Below are 21,121 nucleotides of genomic sequence, written 5' to 3'. Positions count from 1 at the left end.
GCAGGCTGAGCAGCACCGGGCAGACGCGGGTCCTGCCAGAGGCCCAGGGTCTCCCACAAGCCGAAGGCAGAGGCACCCGTGGGGGTGACGCAGGGGACCACCCTCGAGAGCCTGCCGTGGGGCTGGGCTCCACGCGGGACAAGGACCCGATTGACTTGGAGGCCCCCCGGGAGGGCTGGCTGCAACAAAACCGCCAGCCGTCACTGCGGTGCTGCAGGCTGGCACACCTGCAGGCTGGCACACCTGCCCGCCGCCCCGCTCGGCCCCCCGCACACCAGAGGCAGCGCCTCGCCTGTGCGCCGTCCACGGGCGCCTCCAGGCCCGCGCAGGGCGCCGCGGGACAGCAGGGCCGGGGCGGGAGGCGGCGGCGGCCGGCAGGCCCCGGGGCGCGCCCGTGAGCACCGCAGCGCCCGGCTCCGCCTGCCAGCGGCGGGTGCCCGCGGCGGTGCCGCGCCTGGGCGAGCGCGGAGGCCCCGCCGGCCCGTGACCGGCCGCGTCAGGTGACGCGGGTCACGCCGCCTCCCCCGCCCGCTGGGTGCGCGCCCCGCCGGCAGGCTGCGCCGCGCGCTCCGCCGAGCGCCGTGCGGGGGAGGGGAGCGGCGGCGGCGGGGAGCGGCGGCGGGGCACGGCGCCAGCGCGGTACCTGGGCCCCCCCGCGCCCGCGGCCAGGCGCGCCCCGAGGCCGCCCGGAGGCAGAGGGGCCCTCGGAGCCCCGGCGGGACCGCGGCCGGCATGAGCCAGGTGCCGAGGAAGCTGCCGGAGGAGGAAGAGGGGGACGAGGAGGAGGAAGAGGAGGAGGAGATCGTGGGCTTGGCGGGCTACGCCGACGGGGCCGAGTCCTCGGACGGTGACGCGGAGAGCGGCGGCGATGAGGCGTGTGAGTGCCACCCGGGGCGGCCGCAGCGGCCGCGGCAGCGAGGGCGGCGGGGAGCGGCGTCGCGGCCGCCGCGGGGGCTGCCCCCGCAGAGCCGGGGGGGCGGGCGCCGGCCTCGGAGGGGGGCTGTTGGGGCAGCGACCGGCCGCGACTGCGGGTGTGGGGTGAGGCGGTGCGGGGCAGGGCCGGCCCCGCGGGCGCGGAGGTGCGGGTGAGGCGGGCGGGGGCCGAGGTGAGGCAGGGGCGGTGGCGGGCGGGACGGGGCCGCCGCCGGGGAGGCCCGGCTGGGCTGCGGGGGTCGGGCCCGGCTGCCTGCGGATGCGGGTCAGGGGGGAGGCCGGGCCTCCCGCGGCGTCTGGGACGCGGCGAGGGTGAGCAAGGCACGAAGGGAGCCGAGGCGTCCGGGGAGAGGGCAGGCCTCGCAGGGACCGGGCTGGGTGGTAAGAGGCCAGGCTGAGCGGGGATGCTGCCGACGGGACCGGGGGAGGGGACGGGGACAGGGCGCTCCTGGGGGGCTACCGCCGTGACAGAGAGAGCGGGGAGCTCAGAGGCAGGAGCAGGGCAAGGTCTGCCAGGTAGCAGAAGGGACTGGGGATAAGGGAGGAAGCAAAAGGAGTGCAGGCAAAGTGTGTGTGTGTGTGTGTAATCTCCTTTCAGTATTTTCCATGTCTGGGGTGAGAGTTGCTGGCTACTGGTGGCCACAGCCTGATGTGACTTGAGTGTGCCAAGGAGGCGGGGGATGGGGGGGTTGGGTGTCAGGCTATAAAAGGTGGCGGTGACATGCAGCTCTGTGTGCAGGGCTGCTCTGCAGCTGTGGATGTCAGTTCCCACAGTGGCAGGCTCCGCTAGATGTCTGCTGTCCATGTGTCTGTGCATATGAGGACCCACGTTATTCACTGCGTATCTGTGTCAGTGTGGATGGTGATGCTGGGAAGGACAGGCTTACCAAGAAAAGCAGTCTCATTCAGTAAAAAAAGGCAATGCCAGCTCAGAGCCTGTTGCTTTCATTCAGAGCCTGAATTCATTCTTCCGAGATGTATTTCACAAAGGAGCTTGGAGAACGCTCAGTATCTCCGAGTGAAAAAAGAGCTACCTTTTTATGATAGCATAAGGAAAGGCCACATCTGTTAAACCTACGCTGGTTATTAGCATGCAGAACCTTCTCCTTAAAGGCCCGGTCCTGCGGGCTTTAGGAGGTATCACATTGACTAATGAAATTTTGGGGAGGGGGGTGTTTTGAGTACAATCCTTCATGGCTACAGAATATGGGAATGCTAGGATGTAAGAGCTGTAGCTGAGACTAATTAAAATCTTACTTGCAACTGCTAAATAATTCCTTTTATTTTGACACAAAGAGAATATATTTTAGCATATTTCTTTAGTGCTAAACGAACTTAGCTTTTTCCATAGAGAAGTAATCTGTATTCTGTCCTCAGAGGAATTTATTTGGGTGGTTTTCAATAGGAACTTTGTTAGGCTGTTAAAAATTTCAATTGCTTCTTCCGTAGCAACACCAGAATATTGTACTTAACAGAAACGAACCTTTACATCCTGAATTGCAGAAGACAGTCCATGCAGGGACCTTTTTTACACAGAATTAAAACAAAGGTCCATTTTAACAATCCAGATCCCCTGGCTTTCTGTTTCGTTCTGAATTCTCTGGAGAGACACAGAGCATCTGTAATGGAGGGGGTTGCGGTTTGGGTCCGTGTTTTGTGTATTTAATACTGGGCTGCAAGGCAAGGGACTTTCCTTTTCCCAGTTTCTGTCCTCTGTCTTCCTGGATCTGTACGGTAAGTGGTCCAAAATTCAGTGTCATACCCTCCACTTATCTACACAGAAAGAATGGAAGGGCAGTGTAAGGAGAACAGCTTCAATCAGTTGCTGTTGAAAGTGAAGGGAGAAGCCAGGCTTAAAAGTAAAAGCGTAATTTGTGCCTGTAGGCATACAAGAGATTTCAAAACTTCATATTGGTTATCTCTCACCCCATACTGGTTTCTTGTCTCCAGCCTGAATGCTGAAACCATGCTTTTCTCCTCTTCTTAATCTTCTTACTTTATAAGTATGGTCATATTCAGAGACCTTAAAGCACTTAAGTTTACATAAAGCCTAGTCGTAGTTTTGATATATGCAATTAAAAAGTATTTAGAAGCAGGGAAACCCTCTGCAGTGTCCCCAGGGAAGTAGCTTTAAGGCATATCGTTGCAGATTGATGAATCTGTGGCAGAGTGGAACGAGGTCTTCTAGTTCTGAGTCTTTTCTTTAGCTACAAGAATTTCCTTCCACCAGGTATTTCTGCAATGTTTATAAACCCACAGTAGCTGAACAGCTCTCCTGATTACTTACAAGCTTTTTCTGTTAATTGTTTAGGCTCAGGCCATCTGTTAGCATTGAAGATGTTCATTGTATGTGTTTTGTAAGGCTACTGTCTTTTGACAGCACTCCAAAGTGCTGTAGATATCACAGTCATAGTAGCACTGGAAATGCTATGAGATCAGTGGGCTTGAAGGTACATGAATGGAAAATTTGGGACTCCTAATTCTCCTTTACACAAAAAAGGTTAAAACTTAAAAATGACATAATTGCATTAGTGAGCAAAAAAAAATAAATCATTATAATCTGTATTAGTTTAAAACTAAACTCAGAGGCTTGTCACCTTATGGACAGTAACATAAGCAAAATAATTTCTTTTGACTTGACATCATTTGAGCAGATGAACTGCAGTGCTTTATTTGGATGTTTGAAAACTGGCGAGATCTACAAATACACCTTCCGACGTGGCATCCCCATCACGTATGCCTGTGAAGCACTGATAGTCATCTGCTCTGACAATTAATTGCAATTGATGTGGAATACAGGATGGGCTTCAAAAACTATTTTAATTATCAATTAATATCTCTAATAGCATGGAGATATTGAAGTATTCATTATGAGTTGTGCATCCTGGTGAGAACAGGTCAGGGCTACTACGTGCAGTTCTCAGTTAACTCCTCAGCTCTTCTGCGTATTGCAATGCACATAAATTCCACTCCATAAACCAGGGCAACTGCAATTACAGAAATTTTGTAAGGAATTGAGTGCTTCTCTGTGGGGAAAGTACTTTTGGCTTTGTTAAGTTTAATTTGTGAATACTTCAAAGGATACCAGTTCTAACCATTGTGACTTCCGTTACTTCAGTTCTTTATGGCTGCTTAGAAAAGTTGAAATATGAAGGACTTTGATATGCATTGGCAACTGGGATTTTATAACATTTACTCTTTGCAAAAGTGAATGAAGCAAGAAATGCATTGCATCTCACAATAGGGAAAGTTATCTTTCCCATTACAGAATGGGGAAGAGTTTACCGTTTCTCTTAGGCATATTATGATCTCACTCAGTAACCTAGTCTGGGAAGCTGCAGTGATACATCTACTGGCATTTCTGTGGCAAATTAAAGGAGCTGTCATGTACTCTGCAAAGGAATGTGGGCAGGCAGCGCGTCGTCCAATTCCATTACATATAAGGTAATCTCTTAACTTTCAGAGGAAAGTGCTATAGCAGCCTTGCTATCTAATCAGGTTTGGATGATACTCATTTACATTTCCCTGTCTTTGAACTGGCAGGATTTCAGAAGTTAAATAACAGTCTTACTAGCAGAAGAGCTGGTGTTCCTTCTTCTCATTGGTAACTCTGTGCTTGCAGCTGTGGGGTTTTTTTAGTATGGCTTTAATATAAAGCAATTTCTTTCTAGTATTGCAGTCCATAAAAATCTAACAGTACGGGATAATTTAATACAACAACAATTTTAAACCCCAAGTTATTTTAAATATTTTTTTTTAGCTACATGTGAGTTTTTAGCCTGTTTCTTAAAGAAAAGGGAGTTACATAGGTAGCCTGTCTTCTGGTTGTCTCATCACCAGTCAGAACTTTGGAAACTGCTGTCTACCTTCAACCAAATTTGAATGAAAGACATCTCAAGGATGATTAAGTTCCCACAAGTTTGACGAAAACTGGCATTCAGAAGAGAGGAGAGACCCACATGAAAGTGTCCTGAGAGGGACAGGGGAGCAGCTGTGTGCACTCTCTGTGGCAGCAGCTGGCAAACTGGTGTACACGTGTACAGTTTAGCCAACCAGCATGGGTTGAGCTCCAGATCAGCCATAGCATGTCATATCTGTTTTTTGCAGGATATGTCATAAGACATGCAGGGAGAAGTTGGGGTTATTGTGGTGGGGAGAGGAAGGGGACACAAAGTACAAATCCATAGCAAATTAGGCTTCATAAGTTCTGTTGTGTAAGGTCTGAGCAAGTGGGAGTTTTTTAAACTTACGGAAATATGCAATAAAGCCTCAACCAGATGAGTGTTCTTTACATGCCTTTATAAAGTTCTTGTAAAGCTTTGAATAAATTTTCTTTCCTTCTGATGACCAAAATGCAAATTGCATGATATATGGATATATGCACATTAATGGAATTACATTAATGAAATTGCATTTGGCAGCTGTGGAAACTTTGTGCGTTAAAGAAGAGAGTGGGGTGGAGGAAACGCCATTGAATCCTGTACCTTTGGTTTCCTTTATTGACAAGACTGTACCCCCAAAACATGAAATATTGTTACGTTGTCCTAGAGCAGATGTTTATTACTCTTCTATAGGTGGGAAGTGTTGTAGGCACGTGTTTCTTGCAGCCGCAGGAGGGTACTATCACTGTCTTGGTGGACAGGAAGAGTAGAGCAACGTGTTGACTGTGGTTTATTACTTCCTAAATTTATTGTCTGAGTCAGCAGAAGTTGGCCATTGCTGCATTAGGAGGATGAGGTTCTTAAGGAGTTACCAGTCACTATTCTGCTTGAAGGAGTTTCATCTGCTCACTGCTCCAGCCTGGCAGTGTTTAATGCGTGATAATTGGCAAGAGCACAGTAAGTGTTAATACCTGTCAAGGCCTTTCAAATGGGTTTAAAATGGATAGGATCCCACCGATAATGGATGTAGGGGCCCCCACTGAGTGGTGTAACCACTGACAAGCCAGTAGATGGTGCCGAGGGATGCTTTTATGCTAACTCTGCGAGACCTTCCGTGGAGAAGCCCTCATTCTCTGTAACTGAAGTTCAGGAGGCAAAACCAGACGTGAACGAGGTTCTGAAGGCACGTCCTGCTCTTCTGGTTTGAAACTTGGAAGTGAGGCTTGAGGAGCGCAAGAGGACAGATGTGATTGCCACCCCTGGGTGCGAAACATGCACCTAGGCAAAGGGTTCCTTCAAGCTTTCCATGTTTTTCAACCTGTAAGGCTATGTAATAAATCAACAGGTTCAGTTTGTTGCTGAGGTTTCTTGGTTTGGATTTTTGTACTTTTGGAGTAAACTTGATCACTTAACGTATGGGGGGGGATATTCAGGAAGGATGTGTATGAACAATTATGTGTTAGTTTTCTGCAATTCAAAATTTATCCCAGCAGAAAAAGAGAAAGAAATACAATTCATGTTGTGCTATGAATTATGTTGAATAGTCTGTACTGCAGCGAGTGGGAGAAGGTCTGCCTGACAGCTAGTGTGTTTAGCCTGTTGTCTGATCAGTGTTTTAAACCTGACCACTGTGTGCTGTGAACTTTACTCTGCAGATTTAGCATTGACAACTCAGTTTTTTGTGTTGCTTGTGTTTGATGGTGCAGACAGGGTATCACAGGGGTGTTTGGAAGCTTTTATCCATTTATGTGTAATTTTCAGCTCAGTACCAAAGGACTTTAAAAGTTATAGGCCAACTAAATGCATCAATTTAGACTGTTGTAGCTGTTTTGATTAGAGATACCTGAAACTGAAGCTGATGTCCTTACAGGTGTGGATAGCTATACATTCATGTCCTCACAGATATAACAGTATAGTTTACTCCCATAGCCACCTTTATGCTAATATAACTGGATCAGACTAGAAAATTTTCTGGTTTAGCCTTCTGCAGCCTCTTACAGGTGAAAAGTGGGTTTTCTGATAGTATAGGCTAAGGGGCAAATAATTCAAGTTAAGATGCCTGTAGCACTGCTCCCTAAGCTTAAAAATTGGTAACATTTGCATCAATCCAAGTAAACATGGCATGAAAATAAATGCATGTTATTTGGTAGTTACTGATTGTATTGCCATAGATTATTACTTTTCTTCTTGTGTGATTTTATTCAGTTTTGGATTTCAATGATCCCTTCAGTACTGAAGTTAAGCCAAGAATCCTGCTCATGGGATTGAGAAGAAGTGGGAAGTCTTCCATTCAGAAAGTTGTCTTTCACAAAATGTCACCTAATGAAACTCTCTTCTTGGAGAGCACAAACAAGATCTGCAGAGAGGATGTTTCCAACAGCTCCTTTGTCAACTTTCAGATATGGGATTTTCCTGGGCAAATTGACTTCTTTGATCCTACATTTGACTATGAGATGATTTTCAGAGGCACTGGAGCACTGATATTTGTTATTGATTCTCAGGTAAAAAAGGGGGCTTTAAACTACCTTTTCCTTTTCTTCCTTCAGCAATAAATGGGTTGGAAAGCATAGATATTTTTTTACAGAGCAAATAAAGTACTTAACTTAGATCACAAATGCATTAAAAGAAAGTCATTAAAACTTGAAGAGCTGCTTGGTTATTTTTAAGCTCTCTTTGCAGTATGTTCAAAAGTTACCTGATTTGCTTTAACATCTCAAGGGTCTTGCTCAGATTCCTAAGTGCTGACAGCATGAGATTGATGCACATGCTGGATGTAGACTCAGGCTTCTAGGGAATTTAAAAATTAAGCTGTTGTTGAACTGTAGCATTATCTAAAAGTAAGTATTGCAAAATTTTGTATATATATTTTAGGAACTTTCCAACAGTTGTAGCTTTTCTTTTTCCTTCATTAGGATGATTATATGGAAGCATTAGCTCGGCTGCATCTTACTGTGACCAGAGCCTATAAAGTGAATCCAGATATCAACTTTGAAATCTTTATCCATAAAGTGGATGGTTTATCTGATGATCACAAGATTGAAACACAAAGAGATATTCACCAGAGGGCAAATGATGACCTTGCAGATGCTGGATTGGAGAAGATTCACCTCAGGTGAGAAAAGCTGCTATGCAGAGTATCCTAAAGAGGAGAGCAGTTTATTTGACAAGTTACCATTTTCTGTTCTCTTGAAGTAGCAGGCAACGAGCTTTTGATATATGAAGGAAAAGGATAATCAGAGACATTGCATTTGACCTGAGCCAAACAAAGTATTTTATTTCTGATTGCTGTCTTGGAGGGAAAGCTGGAGAGGAGATGTGCTTAAAAACAGATGACAAATACGACAGAGTCCTACCAGTTTTTGCTGCAGCTGCTCTCTTGAAATAAGTTTCTTGGACAGTGGCAGCAACCAGTAGAGCTCCAGACAGTAGATTGTATATGCCACCTACATTGCTTTTGCCTTCTTTGATATCTCTCTGCCTCACAGTCCCCTCCCAGTCGCTAGTCCTCACTGCTGCAGCCTGCTTGGAGCCACTTGGGGAAGACAGGTGCTGTATCTTTGCGTTGTCTGCTGATAAAGCAGATTATTGTACAAATAATGGAAAATAGTGGACTTCTGCAGACTGGGAACTAGAGGACATGAAGTTGTCATGGCTTTTTTAGCACTTAAGCCAAGTACAAATATATTCAAAAGCCAAGTACAAATATATTAAAAAGAGAGACCTGCTCCAAGTTAAGAGCTCTTTAGAGCTCTTAACTACTTGACTGCATCATTGAATTGATAAATAGGTCCACAGCTTTCAAAAAATAGATCATAACAGATGTACTCAGTAATATTGCTCTCCTGCAATTTGAAAAATATTTTCTTAGGAATACCAAGGTGGGAGTTGCATCATGAAGTTCTACATCAAGGCCTAGTTTGCAGTGTCTAGAGTTTTTTTTTTTTGTATGGAGATGAAGTCCTATGCTTCAATCATAACAAATGACTTTTGATCACAAGGGGTAATTGCATAAAATGTAGGCACTTGCTGTTTGACAATATTTCATTTCACTCATACTATGAAAGGTACATCATGTTCACAGTATGTGGCTAAAAGGAAAATGTGGTGACGTTTTTTTCCAGCTTTTATCTGACAAGCATATATGATCATTCTATATTTGAAGCATTTAGCAAAGTGGTACAGAAACTGATTCCGCAGCTCCCAACACTGGAAAACCTGCTTAACATCTTTATTTCAGTAAGTACTTGTTACATACTTTGTCTGTAGATCCAGCTCTGTCCAACATGCATGTTCAGATACTCTGTTCACTGCCTTCTGAGACATTATGAGCAATGTGAACTCTCAGAGAAATTACCAGAACTTAGCTGAAATGTACCCACATGCAGCTTGGCCTCGCCTCCCTGTCTATTACACAGTGTTGCTGCGCAGCTGAGAGTATTTCCTGAATCACATGAAGTGGGTTAGCAGTTGTCCCTTTTCTGCTCATACCTTGATCTGAATGTTGCAAAGGTCTGTGCTGCATGCATTTAAGTAGTACTTAAAACTTCTGTAAATGAATTCTTAAAGGAACATCATCTGGTCTGACCTCCTATGGAGAATTGTCTATAGTGCTTCCTAGAATTCATTCTACATTGTATCAAAGTTTACCCCACTTCAAAAAAAAAAATCTCTTCTTATCTTGAAATTTTTAGAGATAGAGTCCATCACAACTTTCACCACTTCTGTAGTTACTCTGAAGGCCAGTTAGGGATCTTTGTATATCTAGTGGCTTGTTACTACTGTGGAGGCTCCGCTGTTCCTGTATGTGTGGTCTCTCTCCTTTATACTGGTTCTGAGACTCACGCGTCCCCTCGTGGAGTCACTGACACACACTAATGCGCTGTTTAATTTAGTTAAAAGCAGGTCATGGAGGAGTCCAACATGCTCTTGTTTTGGCACAAGACAAGAGATGGGAACATGTGGCCATGAGCAAAGGGGAACACAGTGAGTAGGTTGTAAAAAGGAGGAACTCCCTGTTTTGGTGGTCGTTAAATCAGGTCATAGTAGCTCCTGAAACTGCACCCTTTCTCACAATATTCTAATTTTGCACCTTGCATCTAGCATTGATTTGTCAGGCTTCAATTTCCAAGCAAGGCATTTTGTTGTTCCTTTTTTGTGATTTTGATGTAATGAAATATTTAATATCATTCAACAGCCTGTAAAATAAAATTAGACTTCACAGTTTCTCAGTGTAGGGTGTGAAAATGGAGAGAGAGAAGAGTTGGATGTGTTGCTGAAAGGGAAAGCTAGGGTTAGAGGAAGGTCTTTCCAAAACATACTCTCCTACTGTTAAGTAGCAAGTTATGCTGTTTCACAATGAATGGACTGTATACCAGGTGCCATCCAGTGTCAAAATGCACTTAGGACAGAAGAGTATTGACAGAAGTTCTGGAGCAGTTGGATATTGGATATTGAATAAGCCACACAGTCTTAAAGAGAAAGCTGTCTGAATGATAGTCCAGCTTGTGCCAGAGTCACCCCAGTGACTCATATTGTGAGTCACATCTCTGTATGGGGTCTCCTCATTGTTTGGAGGTGCTGAAGAATTTGTACCAAACCACCAGATGAATCAAGCACAAGCTGCTACCTGAATGACTGACGACAGTTGCTTGTGCACCCAGAACACCCAGGAGGCAGCTCCAATAATATCTAGAATGTCAGATGTAATTTGTAAGGAAGAATGAGTCTTTCAAATATATGGGAAGTCCAAAAAAGATTTGTTCCTTTGTTCAGTATGAGAAAGAGTCTCAAACTGATTCTTAGCTCCAAAGAGAGCAAAACTCGGTTTGTTAATGACCTAGAGGAAGGTTTAGCTGTATCACTATGTCCTCAGCATGCTTACTGTCTGTTTTTACAAGTGTCTTCTATCTGTAGACAGGAGACTTGGAATGACTATTTGCAACCACAAGAAGACTAAACATCATTCTCCAGCACAGAATTAGTTAGCAGGTGCCTCTTTACTTTAGCACTTTAGTGACAACAAATCTTGATGTGGATTTTGGTCATGCCTTACTTCAGGAAGCCAGTGTGTTGGATATCCAAGTGTGGGTGTATTGGTGTTCTAGTTTGAGTTTTGCAGCAACGTTCATGAGGATGTGCTTTCATTTATGCCATGAAGACTTCCAACATGAAAAGCTGATGACTACAAAAATAGATCTGTGATCACTCTTAAGTTCACAGCAGGTTTTTGCCTACCTTCGTAGTGCCACAGTGTGTTAGCTTGTATGTTTGAAGAACCATCAGTGTGTTAATACTGCTTCTACATTCTTTAATGTAACTGCTTGTAAATCATGAAGTAACAGTTGGTTTGGCATTCAGAACCCATGTAAACCTTACCTGACTAACTCTTATCAGCATATAGATGGATTTCTGGTTTTTAATTACTGTGACCTTACCAAGCAATCAAGTTGTGTGACATGGGAATGTGGATTTTCATTTTAGCGTTGTTGGGATTTCTTTGAGAGATGTTAAAAAAACAAACAATGAGTTATCATGATAAAAATAAGTTGTTTTGTTTGTTTAATTATTTAAATTTTATAATTTGTAAATTCAAATGTAGTATTTCAAGCTAAAACTCATTCAGGACATCTGCAGTTTGCTGCAAGACCTGTCTAAATAATTGTCCAAAGTTCATTCCTAACTGTAAGTGACTTGTAAAAATTACTTTTTAGGGCCAAATTCTGGCTTATTCTTCATACTTTCAAGAAGGAAAAAGATAAGCCTATTTACCTAACCTAGGAATTGGAGTAATACTGCCAGTTTTATTGAACCCGTTCCATTTAAAGAATAGAAACTGCCTTCTACTTTATCATACCAAGTGTAGCTGAGAAACATGGTTTGAATTTCAACTACCTCATGGTTTTTACCTATCTAAAATAAAATCTCATATATTTGTGCAGATTTTTCATAGTGACTCTCTGGGTTCAGATTAGCCATGGAAGAGTCTTGCATCACTTCAGAGTGCTTGATAAAGCTTCTAGCACACATTACATCTTCTTTCCAGACTGTAGGGTTGTGTCAGAGATAACTAGTGCTTATTCTGACCCTGCTCTCATTGACATCAGCGGCAGCATTTTGTTCAGTTGTGTAAGGCAGCTGTTGGCCTTTGTTTCTGTAATAAGGAACCCTACTGCTGAAGTAACAGAAACAGTTGATTTCTTATTTTCATTTTCCCTGACTGAGCATTAAGGATGTAATGTCTCTTTGAATAGTATTTTTTATTCACTGTTTCCTGATTTGTTTTATGACTTGTAATTATTGTTTGTGATTATTTTTTTTTCCCTTGAGCAGTTTCCTCTCAAACATTCTGGCAAATCCTTTACTTTTTCGTTTAAAGTGGTACTAAAACCCAGGGCAAATAAAATCTTTGGAGTCATGTGGGCACAATTCAGTGGTTACTACTCCCAGCAGTCTATCCTACCCTGTTGCAGAGGTTACTGTCATCATACAAAGTTTGACAGAAGCAGTCTGTCAATAACTTCGTTAAATAGTTGACTTGGAAAAGAAAGTTTCTCAGTAAGTCCTACCACGATGTATTAATTTCAGTGACAATGAGCGTGGTTTAAGTAAAGACACCAAGCTCAGCCCTTACCATCAGGCATAACTGCTGACATGGCAGATGTCTCCAGGTAAAAACCTTTTAAACTGTCACTATGAGTACAGCAGGCAGGCTGCAGCAGCTGGAGTTCTGAGATGGAAAAATCACTTCTCATTGTTAAATGTTATTATATTGTCACTGCATCTCAATAATGTAAAATGTCTCACCTGTACAGCTGAAATTGTCACTATAGCTCTCTATATAATGCAAAAGTTCATAATTGATTCTTCATGAATGACACTACAGGGCTTGAGTTCCAACTTCTTTTGTCTAAAATGACTTATTTTCAAATACGTATTCTGGCAATGAATTATGGCTATATACTTACATAATAGTTACAGGTGAATCTTGTGATAAATCTTATTTTACAGCATCTGTTGAAGTTTGTGAGGTGCTGTCGGAATTATTATTTAAAAATTAAAATTACAGAATTATCACTTGTGGCCAGAATAACCAAAATAAACATGCATACGTTTTTGTTCTTAGTGCTCAAAGAATGTAGACTTACAGAGGTGTGTAGGCTGAAAAGGACTTTTAGAGGTCAGCTCCTGCTCAGTCAGGCTAGTTAGAGCAGGTTGCTCATGGCTGGATCCAGCCCTGCTTTGTGTATCTTCAGGGGTGGAAACTACAAACTCTGAGGTCAGCATGTCCCAGTGCTTCATCACTCTCCTGCTTTTTTTTTTTTTTCTTGTATCAAGTTAGAATTTCAGCTTGCATCTTTTGCCTCTTGTCCTCCAACATGGTAGCTCTGAGAAGACTTCGTCTCTGTCTTCTCTGCACCCTTACATTAGGTATTTGTAGATAGCAATGAGCTTTCTTCTCTTCAGGCTGAACAAAGCCAGTTCTTTTGAGACTATCCTTGTACATTGTGTGCTTCAGCCTATGCACCTAAGGTATCCACAGTTTATACTTTATTTTAAATTGCTTCTTATTAATGACTTACTGAAATGTGCCACTCACAGAGTCTTTTCCACAATGAAATGCAAGAAATTCACCTCTGGGCTCTTATTATTGATGGAAGTTCCCAGCCTCAGCTGTGTGCGTGATGGTGGAAGAATTAAGCCTCTTTAAGAAGAAAATGGCCAAAATATTGCTGGCCATTGTTCAATAGCATACCTAGCATTAAAATTTTTCTACCTATTTCAAGAAATTTGGAAAGTGGGGGGTCACTTTTTAATCTCTTAATTCTTTGTTAAATAGTTGACTTGGAAAAGAAAGAAGAAAAAAGGAAAAATTCTGCAACTATGAAGGAAGCTGAAGCTATTAAAGTGTGTCAGGGGCTTTCAGTGTGGTTTTGGTAGCTACAAAACCGCTGTGGCAGCAGTCCCAAACCATATTAAAAAGGGAAGCCCATATATGGAGAAAATTTGGTTTGATGAAGAAAGTTGCTTCTCTTCCTGTATATGTGAATTCTGAAGGACATTTTGTAGCTTGAGTTTTAGCAGTACTGGGAAATTGCCCATTGTGTTCATGCTGGGACAGCTGCTCAGGTGCAATAATCCCTTGGTATCAGCAAGCAAACTACTGTTTTCAGTTAAGCAGTACATATTTTTTCCTCGTCCAGGAAGCAGAGGCTTATAGCAGTTTACCTTATCTACACAAAGAGTATGAGCTAGCATTCCTGGCTAGCCTCTGAGAACCATGAATACAATACATTTCCAGTATGGAGTGAGTCGTAATCAGCTTGGCAGGGTGACAGGAACATAGCTGTCATCACATTAGCAAGCCTTAGCATTATAAACATGGGTTTAACCACCAATGCTACATGAAAACTGAAAGAGCACCATCAAAATACTGCTCTTTCTCCTGTGGTTCTGAAAGATGTTCTAAGGAACCAGACACTAAAACATCTACAAACCCCAGAGACAATTTCTCAGTTCCCTTGAGAAATTAGTGCTTAAGCACTGCTGCATTCTTTGTCCATTAAATTTTTCTTTTTCTTGTTTCTACCTTCTTGCATGTCCAGCTAGAATAACTTTAAATTACAGCTGTCTTTATATGTCCATTGTTACAGTCAAGAACCCAAAAGCTTGATCTTGGAAGACTTTTTCCCCCTGAAAATAAATGTAATCTCTCCAGATGTTTTCCAGAGGGGGGAGTATGGGAGTGTAACTTGGCATCATGTCTGCTCAGAGGCAGAGTGTGTCAGAAGGTCTGTAATCATCAAGGTTTGCTACAAATATGAGAGTGCTGTAGGTACAGTTCTTCCAAAATGAGCTTGATTGCAGTTTAACTTCCACTTCTTCAGCCTAGCTTTTTATGTAACGGACAAGTAGGGGAACAAAAAAGCTTATTAATTTGAAGGCATGGCTTCCATTTTATTTTTCTTTCTTCTTTTCTTAAATAGAATTCTGGGATTGAAAAAGCATTTTTATTTGATGTAGTCAGTAAGATCTATATTGCAACGGACAGTACTCCAGTGGATATGCAAACTTACGAGCTCTGCTGTGATATGATAGATGTTGTCATTGACATTTCTTGTATATATGGGTAAGTAAATTGTTAACGTTATTCATAAAACTGTGTACCTGGAATCCGAATGGCCTTCAGAATTGGAATGATGTCAGTATAAACAATAATGAGAATGTGTAATTTGTCAGGACAGGTAAGAAGGAGGAAACGGCAGGCCTCTGAGCTACAGATCCCCTGCTAGCAACAAGCACTGTTTCCAGCCTAGCCTCTTTTGTGAACACCTTCTTTTCTAATAAGTTTTTTTTGGAGAAAGGAGTGGGAAGTAACCAACCTAAAATAAAAGGAAACATTAACAACGTTTTTTTGTTCCCCAGGGACGAATTTAACAGAAGGATGCCTCACATGTTAAAAAAAATTGGGGCCATATTTAGTTTTGTTTAATAGCTAGTGGCCTCTACTGGCCTTAGTGAGCTGCTTCACTCTTGCTTCATTCGGTTCTTCATTGTCTGTCCTCTTTTTCCCTACATGACCTTTGTGGGTTTTTTTTTCATTTTCTCCTCCTTATACATTGGTAGCTGGAGATCTCCTGTGGTAGCATGTACATCTACTTGCAAGTTATGTTTTAAATGCCTTGGCCCTTGGCCAAATGTAATGCCAGCTATTCCTGGGAAAGATGGGGGCACATTAAGAGTCAGTGCATTAAGAAGACTTGGAGGCTAAATCACAGCATGCTTAGAGTGTTGGATTCTTAGGTGGCCTTCCATTTTTACCCACTGACAGATGTATTGCACTGTTGGAGAAGGTATAAGGGAGAATCTTGGTGCAGGTGTGCAATAAACATTAGAACTTTGAAAGGAAAATTTTGAATATCTTTCTAAAGATTCTTAGGTTTGTATATTCTACTGTGTGTTCCGGATTTTGGAGTCAGTCACTTCAGTAACTGTAGAAGAACTTGTGTTTTACAGAGGTGCACAATGAAGGATGCTGATTCTGTGGCATTTTTTTTGTACAGAGAAAGTTGCTGCTGCGTAGTTCAAAAGACTATACGTGTGCTTATTGCCTGTACAACACCACTTGTGGAACACTATTCACAGAATGTCACACTGCCACTGTCTTTGTGTAACCACTTAGCGTTTATCACCAGAAATCTGGTTGCCATGTTTTAGCTGTAGAGTAAAGGCATGATACTACAGTTAATTTCTTGTGCTCTGTTCCTGAAGCGTCTGTGGAACTTGCTACCTTAATATGTTATTGATACTAATTTTTATGGGAGGTTGGTGATAACTACCCATTTAACAAGATCTGTGTGTGCATTCAGGAACGAGGGCAAAATTGCAAGGTACAAAACTAATACAGTGATCATCATGACACATCATCTGTGAAAGAGAAATCTCTTCATGATGGGATGTTGCAAAAGTCAGCATCTCGTGAGGCAAGTCTCATGATGGCTTAAACTATCAGCCAGCTGCCACTGCTCAAGCAAGTTTACTGGATTTGGAATTATCAGTACAGACTTACTGGTTCACATGTTTTAGATAAAGTCATAATACAGTGCATTGATTAAAAGAAAATACAGCCTTGTGCTAAAAGGTTGGTAACTAACAGAGGAAAAAATAAAGCTTCAGTTCAGGTACTTTGCAGTCAAACAATCTGATTTCTAGCCCCAAATCTTAAGATTTCATATGTTATTGGATAAAAGATATAATCTCTATGTCGTCTTAGTTTACGTAAAGTGTAGTTTGAGGAAGAGTCTCTCTGAAAGGCTAAAATGTAAATTTCATAAAATTTGAGATCATCTGGTGAAAGAACCAATGGGGGGAGTACTTTTGTTAGCTTGTCTGGTGGCTTATCTTTCCTTGTTTGTTTGTTTGTTTGTTTGAATATTACCCTTTAGGCTTAAAGATGATGGCACTGGAACTCCTTATGACAAAGAATCAATGGCAATCATAAAACTGAACAATACAACTGTCCTGTATTTAAAAGAGGTGACAAAATTCCTTGCTCTTGTTTGTTTTGTCAGAGAAGAAAGCTTTGAGAGAAAAGGTATTTTTCCCCTTTTCTAGTATAGCATTACTTTTCCCTTGTATTAGTGAGTTAATGAGTAACTGTGGTTGTCATTAGCTGATAACGGTCTCTTAGGTGTATCACAAATACTAAAGGTAAGTACAGCTTGATAGAGCTTACGTAACATGTTTAAGGCATGAAGTATTTGTGCTGGCATTAAGATAAAATGAAATCATAAATGTATTTGACAACTTTCTGATATGAAAGCATAGGAAAGTTTACATCCAGAGCAGTAAAGCTTCCATCTGCAACAGTAGAATGTGTCAGTTTATCTTGGCTGACATTGATTTGTGCCTGTTGGCGCCAGCATATGCATTTGGAACAGCTTGTGTGCCATAACCACGGGAAAATTACTGGAACTGGCTGATAGAAATATGTTCTTGCTTTTCTCATCTCTGAAAGGAGGCTTTTGAAAAGCTGCGTATTTGGGACCTAGGTGGCTTTCATATTTTGCTGTTTTAAAGTGCATAAAATTTCTTGGTTATCTCTGACCCTGATCAAGGTCAATACTGAAAGCTTAGTTCATAATTGCTCTCCTTGCTGGCATGATGTTCACTGAGTTACTTGTCTTAGTGAAATGCCGAGACCAGAACTGAGCAGTGGAAGAACGAGCCATCATTTGGGCTTGTGTAGCCATCTTGATACTAATTCACCAGTCAGTGTTGGTGTGTTTGTGAATGCAGTACTCCTACCATGTCTGCTGAGCTGTTGACAGCTATTTAGCATTTATTTTATAGAACTTCAACTGGTCAGATTTCTCTTTCATACCCATACCACCTTTATTATCTATGAATGTTCGATGTGGTCACTTTCTTTTTCTGCTGTAAGCATAAGGAGTGTTACTTCTACATACCTACAACAACACTGTTTCAGAAAAGACACCATATTGAGTAAACAGCTCTTAGGGTTTGTCCGCAACTGTGTCAAGTTGTTGCGTCTGTATGGTTTGTGACGCTTTGTGCTGTAGCCTGTACTCTTCAACAGTACAGTTCTGGTATTACAATGCAGATTAGCTTTTGGTGCCTGGAGACTTCCACATAATATTTTGTCTGAACTATAGGGAGAGAGAAAAAAAATTCCTGGAAAAAAATTAAAAGTGTAACATGGTTAGAGTTTAAACCACTTGAAATATATACCATGTCCTCTTAGCAAAATTGAAGTGGAAAACACTGCAGTATTTCAGTTTAGAAAACTTACTGCATTAACCTGGAATGAGGTCATACGCACAGTACCATAATTCTAAAATTGTATTCCAGTATTATACAACCGTAGCACCCAGTGTCTTCCAATTGACTACCAATATGGCTTTACAGCTTTTCTGTGGGATCATATTCAGCCTACTCACATGGTAATGTTATCTGCCTATTATGTATATATGTAATCTAACAGCATGTCTATTGTGTTATTTTTCAGCTACAATGTAAGGTGAAATATAGCTGGCTCTTATTTGGTGATATTTCTATAAAGTATCTGTTTCAAAGCTTACGCATTGTCAAAAAATGAAAATTCTTTAATTACTAGATGCTACTTATTTTTATCACAGTTATTTTGTGAAGCAGATTTACAAAATGACACGATATCTTCTGAAATATTTTTTCTTGCAGTGTGATGAGCACTTCTTCAAAGCTCTTTATTAAGTTAAAGCTTTATCTGCCAGTGAACTTCTATTTGTTTTCTCTTAAGACTAGAAAGTATGTTTAGTATCAGATGTAGTATGAAACTGTAATGCTCAGTGAATTATGTGTATTAATTAAACGTGCTTTTGCTTAGCACAGAAGAAAATGCCCGGAAAATTCACTGATCATGACCTCCAGAGAGAGAGTGTGGTATTTCACTAAATGTAGAATATAAGCAATTTTTTCATTACTTAATGTATATAAATGTTTTTATTAATATGGAGAATATTTCTGTCTCTGTAGGATTAATAGACTACAATTTCCATTGTTTTCGAAAAGCCATACAAGAAGTATTTGAAGTAAGAATGAAAGTAGTAAGATCTCGAAAACATCAAAGCCACATGCAAAAAAATAAAAGACCCACTCCCAATGGGACACCAAGAATGCCACTGTAACTGAGGTTTCCTGGCAGTGTGGCAAGCAAAGTTTGCCTGAAGTTGATGTGACTTCTGCATCTCATTGCACTGAGTGAAAAGAAAAACAAACGGGACTGATGTATTATATGAATTTGCCCTGAATGTTCAGAAAGCACTGTTTAAATATTTTTATCCAATCTTTTTTTCATATAGTGAGCACTTTGAGCAAAAATGTTGTATATATAAGCATTGAGGTGAACACTTGTAAGAATTTTCTTAATATATGCTGTAAACCTTTTTCATGCCATATTAAGAAAAAACAGCTGTGACAGAAATACTGGGTACATAATTTGCACTTTTTCATGTTTTACTTGTGGAGTTGGACTTTGATAAACTTAGTTTTTATGGTGATTTTGATGCATGGTGTCAGGTAAAATGTATGCTGTAGTTTATTTACCTGCTACAATCAAATTGGTTAGTAAACAATTAAGAAAACTTGGTACAATGCCTTTAAAAATTTGTGACAGCTAATACCTAACATTCATACAGATCTAATTTCATATATTTTTCAATTTGTAAACTGAAGAATAATTTTGAAGTATTACAGCAATAAGCACCTTTCCAGGGATCATAACTGGTAGGTAAATATTAGCTTTTATAAAACAGGCTTTTGGCCAGATTTCATCTGGAGTTCTCCATAACACTGGTTGTGCCCTCTATTGGGTCTGTTTTTATTATTTACCTCAGCATATACCACTAAAATACCTTTCTATAAAGATAAATTGTTTTGTAAAATGGCTCTATGTTGCACTTGTATTTTTATAAGGCTTCAGAGGAGGGTGTTGTATCTGAAAGTTTGAATTGCTAAGTTTGATTTGAGAGCCTGCACATCTACAGTTGGCACAGTGAAGAATGTGTTATGTATTTCCACCCTGGTGTTCTGATGTACTGATAGAAAGTCCTAAAGGTGTTGGCAGTGTGTTCTGGTTCCCTCTAACAGGGGTATGTCTGTGATTGAAATCAAGAAGAGGCCATTAAAATGAGGACTGGTCAACCTTACCTGTTGTAGTAATCAGCGTACATCACTAATTTTTATTTTAATATTGAACATGGGCAGACTTACCACAGGAGCAGCCAGGACAGCAGAGCACTCTCAAACCTAAAAAAGTAAAGCTTATTTTCTGAGTTCTGTATCCACTGGTTTTGTTTAATTAATGATACAAAATTACAGTTTCTAGTCCGAAGAGCAACTGTTTTTTTTTCCCCCAGTCCTGCCACAAACCAATTGCATGCACAGTCCAGCAGTGTTGTCGGCAGCTCTTGGGAGAGGGAAGAGCACGAGCTGAATGAGAGGCAGTTTGCCATACACCAGAGACAGGTAAGGGGAGCTGGTACCTCACTCATTCATAACTAATCTACCCCTAGCTGAGATAGTTCTGGAGACAGATGGGAAATTGAAATGTGAAAGTTTTCCCTTAGCCAAGGTAAGGCATAATGCTACATGTCTATCAGTGAGTTAAGAGCCCCCAGTGTTGAATAAGGAGGGGTTTAGCCTGTGGTTAGCAAGTCTAAATTCAGTTGTGGTTTCAATGCAAATGCAAAGTTTCTGTATTTCAAATCTCTTTCTTTTTCTTTTAGATTTTATTGAGATCCTAGGCTTTACTTTAAAGGGTAATACCCCATATGCTACAAGAGCCACTTCTGACAAGGCAGTGTTGAGGTACCATTTTTAAAATTAGAAATTGTGCAAGAAGTAATCACTTTCCAAATAGTGCAGTATTTCCAAAATGCCTGATCTGTGAGTCTCCATTTTTATGTATCATTGGAGTTGCCTACACACAATAGGGACCATTATTGAACAAGCCATGTCTCTTTAAAACACTGGTTTAGAATAAACCTAAATCAATTTAGCATCCCATAGACACTTTAAAGTCAGGAGCTGTGTAACTGTAAAAGATTGGTTCCAGCAACTTGCTGTAGTTGAGGAAATCTTTGTAAGCAATTCAGTAGGCAGCGGCCTGGAGTACTTAATGGATTCTTTGAAGAGTTAAAATGCATCCTTAAGCATGCACTGGAACATGGATATTAAAATGTTACAGTGCTGGAATGTCTTTCTAAAATTCTGTGATTACAGACATGCTATGCGTTAGCGTGGAAGTGTGA

General features: G+C 41.5%; 1 protein-coding gene across 2 annotated transcripts; it reads left to right on the top strand.

Annotated features, from left to right (window-relative positions):
* Positions 1–473: 473 nt before the first annotated feature.
* RRAGD (Ras related GTP binding D) lies at positions 474–20,336 on the top strand. 2 transcript variants are annotated; one of them, XM_055810580.1, is made up of 7 exons: positions 474–877; positions 7,020–7,315; positions 7,727–7,926; positions 8,936–9,050; positions 14,798–14,940; positions 16,757–16,905; positions 18,846–20,143. In XM_055810580.1, exons 1-7 carry the CDS (start codon positions 733–735, stop codon positions 18,995–18,997), a joined length of 1,200 nt encoding a protein of 399 aa, XP_055666555.1. In that variant the 5' UTR covers positions 474–732; the 3' UTR covers positions 18,998–20,143. The 2 variants fall into 2 exon arrangements, with proteins under 2 accessions (XP_055666555.1, XP_055666554.1); XM_055810579.1 differs by lacking the exon at positions 18,846–20,143 and adding an exon at positions 20,228–20,336 and having other exon boundaries at positions 572–877.
* The last annotated feature ends 785 nt before the right edge of the window (positions 20,337–21,121 follow it).

Source organism: Falco peregrinus, chromosome 7 (genome assembly GCF_023634155.1).
Source record: "Falco peregrinus isolate bFalPer1 chromosome 7, bFalPer1.pri, whole genome shotgun sequence".
NCBI classification, from domain to species: domain Eukaryota; kingdom Metazoa; phylum Chordata; class Aves; order Falconiformes; family Falconidae; genus Falco; species Falco peregrinus.
The sequence above is the reverse complement of the archived record's forward strand: the minus strand, read 5'-3'. Positions and strand labels throughout refer to the sequence as shown.